Genomic DNA, 15,360 nt, shown 5'->3' with positions numbered 1-15,360 from the left:
TACAAATGATCTATTATTGAAGATCAACTTTTGCAATTTAGTTTGTTATTTTAAAGTTTATTAATACTTCAATTTATACATAATTACTATATTTTCAATTATTTTGAGAAAATCTAACTTCTATAGTTAAAATTGAATTTTCATTACTTGATAGTGTTTGAGCAACTCTTATTTTTGTCACTGAAATAAAAATATTCACCTATGAAATTTTGTACATATAACTTATTGTGGTTAAAATACTATTTTTGCAGTGACAATCCTAACTATACGACCAAAGTTATAATTAACTGGTAAGTTTACCGTCTCTTTAAATTTGTGGCTATTAATTTTGTCATGACAAATAGTTTTAACTTTTGTTTAACTATTTTTATTTTAGAAGATAAATATTTATCTGACTACAAAATGTAGTTCAAATATTTAATGTGGCTAGATTTACCTTGTGGAAAAAAAAACTAATGATGAGTTATAAAATTTTATCTTATCAATTTTGTGGTATTATTTTAGCGTGACAAATAGTTGTAGCTACTAAGCAAACTATGGCCATGACTTTTTAGAACTTGAAGTAAAATTATTTATTTAGTAACATTTTGATTTTAAAAAGTTATTGTGACTAAAAGGTTACTATTTCTATATGAAGTTTCAACTCGTGGCAAAAACTAATGATTAGCTACGAAATTCTATTATAGCAAAAAATTTGTGGCTAATTTAACCTATAGTGCCATAACTTTTTATGACTTGAAGCAGAAATATCATTTAGCTACAAATTTTTATTTCAAATAATTTATTGTGGCTAAAAAGTTATTATAGCTATAGTAAGTTTCAACTCGTGGCAAAAAAACTAATGATTAACTACAGAATTCAGTTATAGCAATAAATTTGCGGCTATATCATTTAACTACTGCCACAACTTTTTAAAACTTGAAGCAAAAACATTCATTTAGCTACAATATTTTGTTTCAAATAATTTATTGTAGCTAAAAGGTTACTTTTGCTACAATAACTATTGACGCGTGGCAAAAACTTATGATTAGATACAAAATTTAATTTGTAACAAGACCGGGTTCCTACTTTTTCTTTTTGAGAAAGAAGAGGTTACTGGACAAGCGAAAGAGATGCCGAAAGAGCAGATGCTTTTATTTGAAACAAAAGCATTAGCCACGTCCGAGACGGGAGAAATAGCATAGTAGTAAAGAAAGCGCATAAAAAATTTATAGCTATTTATGTAGCTATTGCCACGATTGTTAGCAAGTATAGCTAATACAAGGAATTAGCTTTACCAACTTAATTTCCGTGGCAAAGAAATTTTATACTTTTGTAAATAGCCACGGATTCTAATTTGTGTGGCTATTATTAGGTATTAGCTATAATTATTAAATTCATAGCAAAACTTCTGTAGCTATAAATGCATAATGTAGTAGTGTATATATATGTGGAAAAAAACAATGGGAAGGTTTTTGTTAATGTGCACATCTTTGCGCGTAGGTTCACTTACAAAAACCTTCTTATTACGAATTGTCCTTCTAAATGATAAGATTGCAATGGACTCCTCGATAATTTCACTCATGCACTAGCTAAATTAGGTGAGTTGCTACTGTATGTTCCAAGGATACACAAGGATAGATTCTACAAAAATACAATGACATGTACGTAGACTTTTGACAGTGCGTGAGCATTCATCCATAACGCTTTTAGCCCGATTCATCAATATATTTTTAACATTCACAAAGAAATGATAGATATTGTGGTACTCTTAATCTACTAAGTTAAAATCTTAAAGGGTCGTTTGATATGCGAGATAAGGTGAGATAATGCGTGAGATTAAATTTTGGGATTTTTTTACACAAATAGTCGGCGATATTTATTGTTTACATTTTCTAGCCATATACATAGGTTATACATTGATTATACATATTTATACACATATGATACATAAATTATGCATATATTATACCTCAACCGACTAATTTTAGTTTAAGTGGTTAGGTGGGCTATTTGGGTAAATTCTTCTTAAATAAATTTATACCATGTTTGGTTGATGGTGCCGTCAACGAAACATGGTATAAATTTAATTAATCACAGTCTTAATAAAGGATATCCCATATTATCCTATCAAACTCGGGATTACATTATCCTACCTCACAAGTGGGATAAATTAGTCCCGGGCTTATAATCCCGAGCTAATTTAATCCGTGTACCAAACGACCCCTAAGTATATCACTATAGCTAGAGTGGGATTGGAGTAGCTAGCAGAGGTTGGGCTTTTCCCAAGGTAATACCAAATTTTTCCTCCATGTCCAAATCTTTAGGTGCAATTCCACCTTGAAGCTTCCAGTTAAACGTATTTAGCAATGAACCTAGTGCTACTGGAACCATCCTGATAGCCAAAGGCAATCCAGGGCAAATTCTCCGACCAGCACCAAATGGTATGAGCTCAAAATCCCGGCCTCGAACATCTATCTCCGACTCCCAAAACCTCTCTGGCTTAAAGTCCAACGGATTTTCCCATAGGTCAGAGTCGCGCCCAATTGCCCACACATTCACTAGAACTTGCGAGTCTTTTGGGACAATATAGCCACAAAACTCAACATCTTCCTCCACTTTGCGCGGGATTAAGAAAGGAAGCGCCGGGTGTATTCGTAATGTTTCTTTCACAATGCATCGCAAGTAAGGTAGCTGTGCAATATCAGTTTCATCTACTAGTTTGCCTCTGCCAATCACATGTGCAAGTTCTTCTTGGGCTTTCTCTAAAGTATGTGGATTCTTAAGTAGTTCCGCCACTGCCCACTCCAACGTATTTGATGTTGTATCGGTCCCTGCTACAAACAAGTCCTGTAAAACTTACTATTGTAAGATCCCATGACATAATTGCCATAATCTAGCTGGTAAAACGTCACCACTTACTTCATCAAAAAATAAAAAATAAAAAAAATCTAGCTGGTAAAACGTTCCATCACATATTGTTGTCAGTTGGACATACTGAAACGCTGACATAGCAAAAAAAGGGACCAATAAGTGTTGATAATGCGTGGCATTATTGCATATGACCTTAACGAACCTACTTACGGAACATACATCTAAGGAAAAGCTAACTAGTGTTACGCTAAATATTTGTCACCGCTAAGATCATCATAGTTCTTTGTTCTCCGGATTTTTCCAAAATGTCAAAACGTGTGCGTGTAAGAGGTTCAAAAGTTATATATTTTTGGAGGATCCAATACATATATGGCAACATTATTAAAGGATCCAAGCAACACAGTAATAATAAGATAATTTTATTGCTGATAGTTATTCCATCACAACTTCACATATTTACACCCGACTATCAATGGCATAGCCAGGAATTCCGTCAAGAGTGCTTAATAAATTTTTTTTGTCCATGAATGAATTGTGTACGAATTATTTTAGATCAAACTAGGCAACATATAGCTAAACGATAAAAAAAAAACTTTTGATAGGACTATAATTTTATAAATCAAACTTAAAATAACAAAAACAACATTAGAAATTTTACTAATAAGAGTAAGCTTATCAATTGAAAGAGAGACCTTGTAGTTTGCAGAGAGCTTTTGTTGAAGAAATTTTTGTAGAGCTTGTCTTTTAAATTGTAAAATTTACTTAAGAAATAACTTTTAGTTAAAAAATTACTTTTATGATTAGTTGTTTATTTCTACACAAATTTTAGGTTTTATGAGTTATTTTATTAGATCTAAAACAAATTAAATTGCCCACACATGGGTTTAGTTTTGACAAATAAAATAGGCAGAACTCACGCACGGCCTAGGGCGGCTACGCCACTGCCGACTATACTTTGCACGGAGAAGAACAATTAATTAGTAAAAGAAATGAACAGATAATTACGGATTGAGGAAAATCAGAGTACGTAATAAACTAACCAGACACAAATGCTCGATGTGATTCCTGTCAAGCTCTGGGCTAATGTTGAGAAGGGCATCTAAAACATCAACATTTGCATGGTTTCTCAATTTCCTTTCCTTTAGCCGCTCATCAATCAAACCACTCATAAGGTCAAGAACCTTAGTAAAATGATCGGTCATGCGCCGCCTTATACCTTGTGGATCAATTTTCACGAGAAAGGGAAAATAGTCCACCAAATTGGGTTTACCTGCCTCGACCATAATGCCCCACACCAAGTCCTTAAACTCCTTAGCAGAATCAGAAAATGGGTCACTCAAATCTTTAGAGAAAATGGTGTTTGACAGCAAATTCAGGGAAGTTCTAAAAGCTGCTCTGCCAATATCCACTGTTGCACCATTTTTGGCACTCTTGTGAAAATGATCAACTAGCTCCTCGATCTTTTTAGTTCTGAGATGCTGATTAGCATCAAGCTTACTACCTGAGAACACAAGTCACAAAATCAATCTAGTTTCTAGTCAGTCGCTCAATTTGTGAAAGTTCAAATAGATTGAGTTATAACTCGTTAATTGATTTGATCTAATGTGTTAAACTCGAAATGCCAAACAAGCTATTGCATCAAAATGAATGAAAAGGGTAGTCGAAGGGGTCAAAATGCAATCGTCTATTTACCTGAGAAGATGTTAGAGTTCATAATCTTGCGAAGTGTTCTCCAGCGAGTGTTGACAGGTAGAAAAACAACAGAGGAATCAGAGTGATTTCGGGCACGTAGTGCGTCTGCGACAGACCTATTGGCAAAGACTAAATCTCGCTTTTGCATGACTTCTCTGGCCAATACTGACGAGGATATAACCACTGTGTTTACTTGGCCTAATTTGAGATTCATAATTGGACCATAAATTTTTGAGAGTTTAGCAAGTGATTATGTGGGGTTTGTCACCAAGCAAGTGAAGATTTCCAATAATAGGCAAAGGGAATGGACCTGGTGCAAGTCTCTTCTTGTTTTTGCTTCTCTCAAGTGACATCACTCCATACACCAAAATCCATATGAACAACAATCCTAGCAAAATGGTCACGCACTCCATTTCTCTTTTCTTCTTGTAAGTTTGGGATGCTTAATCTTGCTTTATAATGGAGGCTAGTTAGGGTTTTATGGGCAATGAAGTCATAGGAGTGGGCAAGATTTTCAATTTTCATAGGAGTGGGCAAGATTTTCATAGGGGTGGCTAGTGAGGTTTTACTACCACTTTATTAGTTTAATTTTATTGTTTTAATATTTAAAAATCAACAGAAAATACAAAAAAAAAAAAAAAGATTCATTTCTTTTTTCAAGGATAGAAGGAAGATGAGTGCAGGCTACAATTCATTCCAACTTTTAATATAAAGTCACTCAGTCTTTTGTTGAATTTATCAAAAAAATTAGTGTAGTTGTCTGTGCTTCGCGCGATTATTAAAAAATTAAATAGTTATGTTATTATTTCTATATACAAATAATGTATATACTAATCTCTGTCATATATAGATGATTTTACCATCTTTCATGATTCTTCTCAAATCGTTATATAATTTTAGATCCTATATAAAAATTAAAGAATCTGTGAGAGCATTTCAGATTAAATATTGAAACTTATTAAAACTCATCTAGATCAATATATGTGAGCTTGAATTGGAAACCTATAAAATAGAAAAACTAAAGAAAAGGAGAAATGATGATGTAAAATTTAGGAAAGTAAACCTAAATATCGCATGCTTTCTTTTCTTTCTCTAAGGCATTTTTGTTAATATTTTATTTCTTAGTTCTTACTATTAATTGTTTACATATATGTTTTATAATATTATATTGATAGTTTCTCATTAATTTATCGCAAATAAAATTTAAACAAACAGTAAAAAGAGAAGGAAACAGAAAAGAACATAGAAAAAGAGAAGGATACAGAAAAAGAGAAGATTTTTTTTTTAAAAAAGAAGAGACCATCTATTAAATTATCCCTCTCTTGCATGAAAATTTCTGCATCCAATCCCTTCTTCCTTTCTAAAACTCCAAATTATGGAGTCTCTGTCATTTCTTTCCCCGTTCTCTTTACCCTCGCTTCAACACAATATATTGATCTCAATCCATAGTTAAATTATGTGTTTCTCCAAACAACGTAGACTCGAGCAACTTTGTTTGATACCATCCTAGAAATAGATAACCATAAACATTAGAAGAATAAGATCCCTACTTATGAAAATTATTTATGGTCAGTCTTCCATCATTTAGTGTCAAAATACAAGGGCAGAAAGAAAAAGTGAACTATTGAACAATATATTACTCCGTAGCAATACTATGCATGTCTAAATTGAAAAGTGGCTATATTAAAATATTAGAGAAAGAGGACGGTACTCAGAGGAGCAACACAAGAATTAAAAATGGCACAAATTTCTAACTCAACTTATATAAAAAATGGATGTTTGTATTCGTTCCAAATTAATATCACTTCGATTATGTATTACTGGATAAGCTAGTGGCTAATAATAATTGTTTTAAATATAAAAAATTGTGTTAATCCCTTAGTGTAGTAAATACTCAATTTTAAGTCGTCTGATATCTTAACTCTCTAGCAATATTTTAAATTTAGGTAACTTTAACTTGAAAACAAAAAGGAAACAATAACAAACAGATAAGAAACGAAACATTACATTATTAGAATTCTTAGTAAAATAATTGGTTAAGAGGATATGATTGTCATTATCTTGAATAGCAGCTACATGGATAAATAATAAACCATGAAAAAGAAAATTTTCTTATTTTTCATAATTCAAAAAGAGATGAGAAATAAAATGAAAATGGAAAATATATAAAAAGGGAAAAATAATGAATCACATCTTCCCATCCATTGTTTTCGTGGATTGAAGCCAACTTTTCTCAAGAGTTCTCTTTCTCTTCCACTTCCTTTTCATCGCCAACCACGCACAACACTGATACCACCTCCAGCGACGGCAACCGAAACACTATTGTCTTCGGAAGGTAGTGAAGCGACCCTATTTACCGTCACACTAACCAGACACAAATCAGACACAAATGCTCGATTCCTGTCAAACTCTTCTGGGCTAATGTTGAGAAGGGCATCTAAAACATCAACAATTGCATGGTTTCTCAGTTTCCTTTCCTTTAGCCGCTCATCAATCAAACCACTCATAAGGTCAAGAACCTTAGTAAAATGATCGGTCATGTGCCGCCTTATACCTTGTGGATCAATTTTCACAAGAAAGGGAAAATAGTCCACCAAATTGGGTTTACCAGCCTCGACCATAATGCCCCACACCAAGTCCTTAAACTCCTTAGCAGAATCAGAAAATGGGTCACTCAAATCTTTAGAGAAAATGGTGTTTGACAGCAAATTCAGGGAAGTTCTAAAAGCTGCTCTGCCAATATCCACTGTTCCACCATTTTTGGCACTCTTGTGAAAATGATCAACTAGCTCCTGGATCTTTTTAGTTCTGAGATGCTGATTAACATCAAGCTTACTACCTGAGTATATATGTGATAAAATCAATCTACATTAAGTAATCCACTCAACCAACTCGAATTTGTTTAATCATATTCAAATATGAACATATTTTAAATATAAAAATGATAAAAAATAGTATTTAGTTTTAAAATTTATTTAAAATAATAAAAATAGATTTGTTTAACAAATGATAGTTTTTTATAGTCAATAAAAATTTTAAAAAAAGTTTCAAAGATATTTGTGTTTAATATTAATTTTTTTAAATCTTTATCTCTTAATATTATTTATTTAGTATTAATCTAATGTGTCATTTTGCTAAATGTGGGTCTTTTATTTATTAAATTAATGGGTATAGCTTGGCTGATAAATTAATGAACTTTGATTTTTTAATTTTCGTTAAACATATTTTATTAGGCACGATTAAGTACGTGAACTTGAGATTAGTTCACGGTAATGTTCCTGACAAATTTAATAATGCTACTTATATATCTTAAAAATTAATATTAAGAAAAAAATCAAATGTACAGATATATTACATAAATGGGAGGATTTATAATGTCAAGAGCATAAAAGCTTTTTCAGCTGGAAGGTTTGTAAAATCTGGTTAAAATGATTATTGTACTAACTAGAGCATAGTAAAATGATTTTTGTGTAACCAAAGAAAGAAAAATGACTTTTGGGTAATGAACACAAAGTTGAATGGTCATTCATGAAATTTACTTCTTTTATCAAGTTGACCCGCCCAAGTTTGACTCAACCTGTCCGTTTTGCAACCAGAGGCGAATATAGTGTTGAACCGATGAGTTGAACTGAACTCATAACTTTCGATGCGGAGTAAAAATTTATATGTGAAAAACTATTAAAATTGTAAAAATAATAAATATGAACTCATAATCTATACTATATTAAAAGCACGAAGGCCCTTAACAAAATGTCGTTCGCCTTTTTTACCCCCTAAAAATAAAGTTCATACTAGACAAAATAGTCATTTAATTATTTCCCTAACATTTTGGACTTTGAAATCAACTAAAAATTTATTTATTAAATGCTTCCTTATTTTAACTATATACAAAATCCTAAATATGAGGACTCTTCTTAAATCCTTCTAAGTTTCCAAGTTTGTTTTTTAGCTATGCTAGGAACAGTTAGGCACTTTTTTTTTCCAAGCCTTTGCCCTTTTTGTTTTGATAGAAATAATTTAATCATTCTTGGTCTCAAGCTTAGATAGTTAACTATAATAAACTTCTATATTTGTCCAAATCCTCATCACGCATATTTATTTTTCAAGTCTTTAACCTTTCTGTTTTGTTATAAATAATTTAAATTATGCTTGAACTTAAATAGTTTAATATAATAAAATTTCATCTTTGGTCAAATCCAAATTATACATAATTTTTACATCTTTTTAGTCTATTTCTGTTAGACTTATCGGCTAATTTGGTAACCAAAAGCGAAAAACAGGCAAAATTAATTTTTTAGCAAATTGTTATTTTGAATTTTGGTTTCTTCTCTCTCTGTTTATTGAAATGGAAAGTTAACATTTTGATAGATTTAGTTAAAACCGCCCCAAAATATTGGGGTAACTGTACATATCATCATTAGAGCATTAGAATCTATATTTATACTATATTAAAAGCATAAAGGCACTTAGCGAAATGTTATTCGCTTATTTTACCCGTTAAAAAAAGATTTTATACTAGATAAAATAGTCATTTAATTATTTTTCTAATTTAAGGATTTTAAGATCACCTAAAATTTTATTATCATATTTTTCGTAATTAAACTAGGTAAAGGGACTTTAAAATCTGATAACACTTTTACCTTATATAAATTTCCTTATTTAAAGGCCATTAATATAGAGTTGTATTGAACCGTTTCTACGAGAATCTTTACTATGCAAAACGTGAGTTAGCAATTACGAACTCTCAAAACATAAAGATTCAAAACATATGATTTTTCTTACTATTTGAAAATCAAATTTTTATTGGAAAAAAATATAATTATTGTCAAATATTTAAAAATTAGAATAAGCTAATATTTAGAATTTAAAATTAATTAAAACTAACTTATTTCTTTTAATGTTGAAATAATTAATTTATTGAATTAACTAATTAGCAAATCCAATTCAATCATTTTACAAATTTATCATATAAGAAAAGTTATTTGATAAATTGACAAAACACTTAATTTAAAATTTTATAAGAAGAGTATCGATGGTGAAAGAAATCATAAAATATAGTAAAATCAATTATAGTGTAAAATTAAAATTCAAATCGGTAAAAATACAAATTAGCAATAAGATAAAATTGTAGAAGACAACCAGATTATAAATAAATTGTCATTTTTTTCTTTCTTGCATTCAGTCTAACAAATAAAAGCATCTCGCTAAATATTTATACTAAATTTTTTCTTGTAAAATATTAGTTCAATATTAGTCATTCTTTAAACTTAACATTGTCACTATCAAATTTTAAGAAGATATAATGCCAACTTTCTTTTATTTATTTTTAATATGTGTTATTTGTCAAATCTTTAAAGAAATTGTGATAAAATTTTCAGTATTAGGTCACATAAAAACAACAATTTTTATAAGTTTCGACATAAATCCGGGTAAATCACAATAAGTGTAAAGTCCCAAAAAATTTTGCTAAGTAATCTAAGATTTTGTGGTGCCAAGATAGGCTAATTATTTTATCTTGTGTGCAAGTGAGGGTTCATGATATAATGGATATCACCTAGATAAGTTAATAAGTGTATAAGTCATATTATAAGTAGTTTGGGGTCTAAGGAGAGGCCTAAGTCTAAGCCAAGTTGGAAATTTCATAATAGGCTAAAGTTGTAAGTGAATGCGCACAAGACCTCACTTTGGATAAGCTATAAAGTGTTGAGTGATGCACAACCTATTAAATTAAAACGACTTTGAGTCTAGTTCTCAACACAACAAATCGTTCGTCATTTGGAGGTGTATACAGAAAGTTATAACCAATTTACCGGACATGCGTCACCAGCGCGCCCAGGAGGGCGGCCGCGGCGAACCGCGGCAAACCAAGGTTTTTCTGCCTGTAAGCTGCGGCAGAACGCGGTGGAGCATGTAAAATATCTAAAATACCCCTGGTTAGTGTAAAAACCGAAGGGGTATTATATTTTCTTCATTTTTTTGATCATTCAAGCTCGAATTTTGGGGTTTTCTTCACCCTCTCAAGACCTCCAACCCCTCCCATCTTCAAGGTAAGAAATCTTCATTAACTTGGTGTAAAATTCCATTATTCTTACACTAGTATTGATGAAATCTACTCATAAAACACATAGATCTTCAAGAAATTCCTTCAAGAACTCAAAGGAGGGTTTTGCAAGATTTCTTCCAAAAGGTAATCCTACCCCCCTTAGACTTACATGTATGAATTTATTATGGGTATATGAGTGTGAATTAAGTATTGGGACTCTTGGTGTGGTGATTAGAAGCCATAAGTTCCTAATATAAATACATAGTCATTGTAGAGATTGGAAGGTGATTATTTGATGGAATTTTGTTGGTTGGGTGAAGATGGGTTGTCACACATATGTTGTTGGAAGTTATAAATTGGTTAGGAATGATGGTGGAATGAATTGTTGGTTAATTGTGATAGTTGGGTGAACCAATACTATAGTTATGAGGTGTAAAGATCTATACATACAAGATGTTTAATGATATGTCTAAATGGCATAAGTTACGGAATTTATGATTAATATTGGCCCTATTGAATGTTGTATTGTAGATTGAGGTTGCCTAAGTGTATTGGATCATTGTAGTATCACTAAGGGTGAATTTGAGGTATGTGTGGCTAACTTTAACCTTTGTAAAGTCACCTTGTTTGGTGTACGAGTAATTGGTATGTGTTATTTATGTGGACCATTTGTGAATTCTTGTGATTAATATGCCTTGAACGTTGTTGGCTAACTTTAACCTTTGTAAAGTCACCTTGTTTGGTGTACGAGTAATTGGTATGTGTTATTTATGTGGACCATTTGTGAATTCTTGTGATTAATATGTCTTGAACGTTGTTGGCTAAGTTTCCTGATATAATGGTGTAAGTAAATGGCAACAAGCCAAACATGTGTGTGTGAAGGTGTTTATGTGGTAAGAGCTGTGTAACAAATGATGGAAAGAAATCGTAATTAATGCAATTGAAACAACTATGGTAATATCATACGTGACTTGTCGCGGCAATTATCGTTGTGACTTAAATTGTATACGGATTGTTGCATATAATGGAAATGGTATTGATGTCTATGAAAACTCTTTGTGAATTGTTGTGGTGTCGTGTGAAATGTAATTGTCTGATGGGATCGGGTTGCGCGCCGCAATACAAAGTTATAAGGTGTGGGTTGTGGTGATAAGGGTGGCCGAGGTAATAAGGGTGGAAAAGTGATCGAAATCACTATTAAAATGAAAATATGTGAAAGTTGTGAAACCATTGATGTGATGAAATAATGTTGAAAGGGAAAAGGAGAGATTGTGGAACTTGTTTGGCTTTGGTTGTTCCTTTCATGTGCATTGTGTTGTTGATTCTATTACTGTTTGTTACCTGTGTATTTCTTGATTTTACTTGGGGTAAAGTTTGTTCATACATGCTAGTACAATTCAAATGTACTGACGTCCCTTTTGCCGGGGGCGCTACATTCGTGTTATGATTGTAGGTGGTTCTATAGCAGGTACTCCAGTCCACCGACAGTAGCACTCCTTCACTTCCCGTCAACTGTATTGGTGAGCCCCTTTTTCCTCTCGGGGCTCTACGTGGCTCATGCCGTTTTTCCTCCCGGAAATCTTATTTTGGTATTTGCGTAAGGTATAGCCGGAGCCTTGTTACCGGCAAGTATTGCAACACTCTTTTGTATCCTTAGAGGCTCCGTAGACATTTGTGTGGGTGATGTATGGGTATTGGATAGGTCAATGGAACGTGTTGTAACCTTGTACTCTTGCTTTCTTCTACACTATAACTTGTATGGAACCTTGGAAATTTAACCACGTTTTAAATGTTGTGATATAAAATGAACTAAGATGTTGAATGTACTATCTTTCCTAGTTTAAATAAAGGTAAGCATGACTTCCTTATTCCTATCGAGTTGGGTAGATAGCGATTGATAAAACTTGCTCAGTTGGGTCCACTCGGTTGAGCGCGGGTCGCGCCTCCCGAAGTTGGGGCGTGACAATAAAATTCCTTCATTTGTTAAGCTAACTAATGGGAATAATATTTATTATTTTAAAAAAAATACTTAAATATTATTTTATAAAATAAATTATCTAATAATATGTATGTAATTTTTAAAATTTGTGTATTTATTGATATAGGTACACGCGCAAATCGCGTATCCTAAGACTAGTTTTAAAAATATAAAGGATTCAATACTAAAAATCTTCAAAGTTGAACCAAAAAATTGAAATCTCGGATCCGTCTGTGCTCGCGACCAATATTACCTGAGAAGATGTTAGAGTTCATAATCTTGCGAAGAGTTCTCCAGCGAGAGTCATTGACAGGTAACCAAATAACAGAAAAATCATAGTGATTGCAGGCACGGAGAGCGTCAGGAATACACCTATTGGAAAAGGTCAAATCTTGTTTTTGCATGACTTCTCTAGCCAAGACTGATGAGGAAATGACCACTGTGTTTATTTGGCCAAACTTGAGATTCATAATTGGACCATGAGCTTTTGCGAGTTGAGCAAGTGATTTGTGAGGTTTGTCACCAAGCAAATGAAGGTTTCCTATAATAGGCAAAGGAAATGGACCTGGTGCAAGTCTTTTACAGCTTTTGGCTCTTCTAAGTGACATGAATCCACGCACCAAAATCCAGGCGAATGACAGTCCAACCAAAATGGGTACATACTCCATTTTTCTTTCTTCTTATAAATTTCTTGGCTTACGAACTAGAGATTTGGAGCTGCGCGCGTATCTTGGTTTATACTGGAGTCTTTGAGGCCTTGTCGAATATTTTTTCTATATCTGTATACTATATAAGTTTAAGAAGAAAGGTTTGGAAAAAGCTATATGATATTCCTTGTGTACTTTGCTACGTATGAATTATTAGTGCAAGTGTACATGATATAAACGTGTGATGGATGGATGCAATTCACCCGGAGCGAAATTCCTGGTAGGAAGTGTTTTCCTCTTAAATGAATTTTGCATGATTGTGATTTTGTATTAGTGGGGTCAATGGATTCTAAATATTAAATGACTATACAAAAGAAAAAGTTGATGCACAAATAATATTTATTCACACTTGATTTTTTTATTAAATCAAATAATTTGATCTTAATTATTCTTAAGAATCACAAATTAATAAAATAACATACTATCAATTTATCGGTTACATGATAAATATTTATATGAAAATATTTTACTTTTATTAGTTTGATTCAAACTGCAAACTACGGATATGAATAAAGTCCCATTTGATAGTATGGGCTATCCATTTTATTTGAAGTCCAACAATATTTTCAGTATTTTGTTGGGGAAATGGTTGGTGGTAGGGGCGGCTCCAATGTAAAGTCCATTACGCTCATTCAATTATTTCAATTTATCTTCTAAAGTCACTTTTCTTTCGTTTGTAACAACAAAGTCACTGAACTATGCCTATTACACTCAGAAGGTAACTCAACTAGATTTTCCAAATTTTGGATTGCCAAATACCTATTTTACCCTCTAAATTATAAATATTTATCTTCTTTTTTTTTTAAAAAACTTTTTTGACAGTGTTTGTTGTTTCAGTATTTTGATGGGGAAACAGTTGGTGGTTTTCTTATCATGTGAAGCGCCATTAGAGGTTCAGATGAATCCTATGTCAGCACAGATAAGAGATTTAGGCACTGCACAAGGTTGGCTAAAAAAAGTAATTCAAATATGAACAATTGTTTTAGTTCGATTTTTCAATAATTTCAAAACATTACTACTTGTGGAAAATTTGTAACTTACAGAACAATACTATTAGGGGTCGTTTGGTAGGATGCATTAGATAAAATAATATTTGCATTAGCTTTGTGTATTAATAATACCTTGTTTGGTAGACATTTTGAACCTATGCATTAGTTATGCAAGCATTAGTTATACATCCTATTCTGTATTATCCTATGCATAACTAATGCATAGAAAACCATGGTATTAACAATGCAATGGGTTTTAATGCATGTATTAGCTTAGTTAAAGACAAAATTGTCCTTCAAAATTTATGCTTGATTAAAATATGCTAGTTATTATATTAATGCAAGTTTAAAATAATTCAAATAGTGAGAAACAAAATCATATCTCTAGTAAATAAATAAATACTTAGCATATTTCCTCTTTTGTAAATAAATATTTAGTTCTATTTTACAATATAGGTAGACAAATTAAATAATTTTTTAAAACTTTTTCATATAAAAATATTTCTCAACATATGTTTCTTTTAAAAAGTTTGAGTGATGGACTAGTTTTGAGGGTATTTTTGTAAACAAGCAATTTTTTTAAAAATTGTGCAATGCTTTAATACATCAAACCAAATAATGAATAAGAAATATGTCAGCATAACTAATACCAGCATAATTAATGCAAGTATAACTAATACCAGCATTACTAATACATCATATTCATCGTTATTGTTATGCACCCTACCAAACGACCCCTTAGATACAGTGAGGCAGGTAAAGTTGAATGCTTAGATTCGTCCAAAAGATGCAAAGATAGCCACTACTGTCTCATAACTCACATGCACGCATTGAAAGCAAAGCAAAATTTTGGATTTACAATATACCCGGTACTATGAGAAAATATTTAAATATATCTTTCGTTATACTTTTTGTCTAAATATATCTCCTATCGTTAAAAATATATTCCTCTTCTGTTAAGTTTGTCCAAAGTGAAGATCCAATCCACGTGATACTGATATTTGATGAGAAGAATGCCACGTGACATGCCACCTCAGCCCCTTTAATGCATTTTACCCCTCCCTTTTTTTCCCACCAAGTTTAGAACACAAAACAAAC

At 32.0% G+C, this 15,360-nt stretch overlaps 2 protein-coding genes across 2 annotated transcripts; both read right to left on the bottom strand.

The window, feature by feature from the left end:
- Nucleotides 1–1,697: 1,697 nt before the first annotated feature.
- On the bottom strand, nt 1,698–5,038 carry LOC104235843 (geraniol 8-hydroxylase-like). Its single transcript, XM_070167502.1, has 3 exons — nt 4,546–5,038; nt 3,894–4,354; nt 1,698–2,829 (listed from the first exon to the last, which is right to left on the bottom strand). Exons 1-3 carry the CDS (start codon nt 4,757–4,759, stop codon nt 2,224–2,226), a joined length of 1,281 nt encoding a protein of 426 aa, XP_070023603.1. The 5' UTR covers nt 4,760–5,038; the 3' UTR covers nt 1,698–2,223.
- A 1,771-nt stretch (nt 5,039–6,809) lies between these two features.
- LOC104235844 (lauric acid 10-hydroxylase-like) lies at nt 6,810–13,391 on the bottom strand. The gene is made up of 2 exons (XM_009789670.2): nt 12,820–13,391; nt 6,810–7,384 (listed from the first exon to the last, which is right to left on the bottom strand). Exons 1-2 carry the CDS (start codon nt 13,232–13,234, stop codon nt 6,810–6,812), a joined length of 990 nt encoding a protein of 329 aa, XP_009787972.2. The 5' UTR covers nt 13,235–13,391.
- Nucleotides 13,392–15,360: the final 1,969 nt, after the last annotated feature.

The sequence above is a fragment of the Nicotiana sylvestris genome, chromosome 2, assembly GCF_000393655.2.
Source record: "Nicotiana sylvestris chromosome 2, ASM39365v2, whole genome shotgun sequence".
Taxonomy (NCBI): domain Eukaryota; kingdom Viridiplantae; phylum Streptophyta; class Magnoliopsida; order Solanales; family Solanaceae; genus Nicotiana; species Nicotiana sylvestris.
Note: the sequence above shows the minus strand (reverse complement) of the source record. Positions and strands in the feature narration are given on the sequence as shown.

What these genes read in the sequence shown, in the direction of transcription:
- LOC104235843 (XM_070167502.1), bottom strand. Translation starts at nt 4,759, where the DNA reads ATGAATCTCAAATTAGGCCAAGTAAACACAGTGGTTATATCCTCGTCA. An exon ending in GAACTCTAACATCTTCTCAG is followed by an intron (nt 4,355 to 4,545) that starts GTAAATAGACGA and finishes TTGTGTTCTCAG; the next exon opens with GTAGTAAGCTTGATGCTAAT. An exon ending in ACATCGAGCATTTGTGTCTG is followed by an intron (nt 2,830 to 3,893) that starts GTTAGTTTATTA and finishes TAAGTTTTACAG; the next exon opens with GACTTGTTTGTAGCAGGGAC.
- LOC104235844 (XM_009789670.2), bottom strand. Translation starts at nt 13,234, where the DNA reads ATGGAGTATGTACCCATTTTGGTTGGACTGTCATTCGCCTGGATTTTG. An exon ending in GAACTCTAACATCTTCTCAG is followed by an intron (nt 7,385 to 12,819) that starts GTAATATTGGTC and finishes ATATATACTCAG; the next exon opens with GTAGTAAGCTTGATGTTAAT.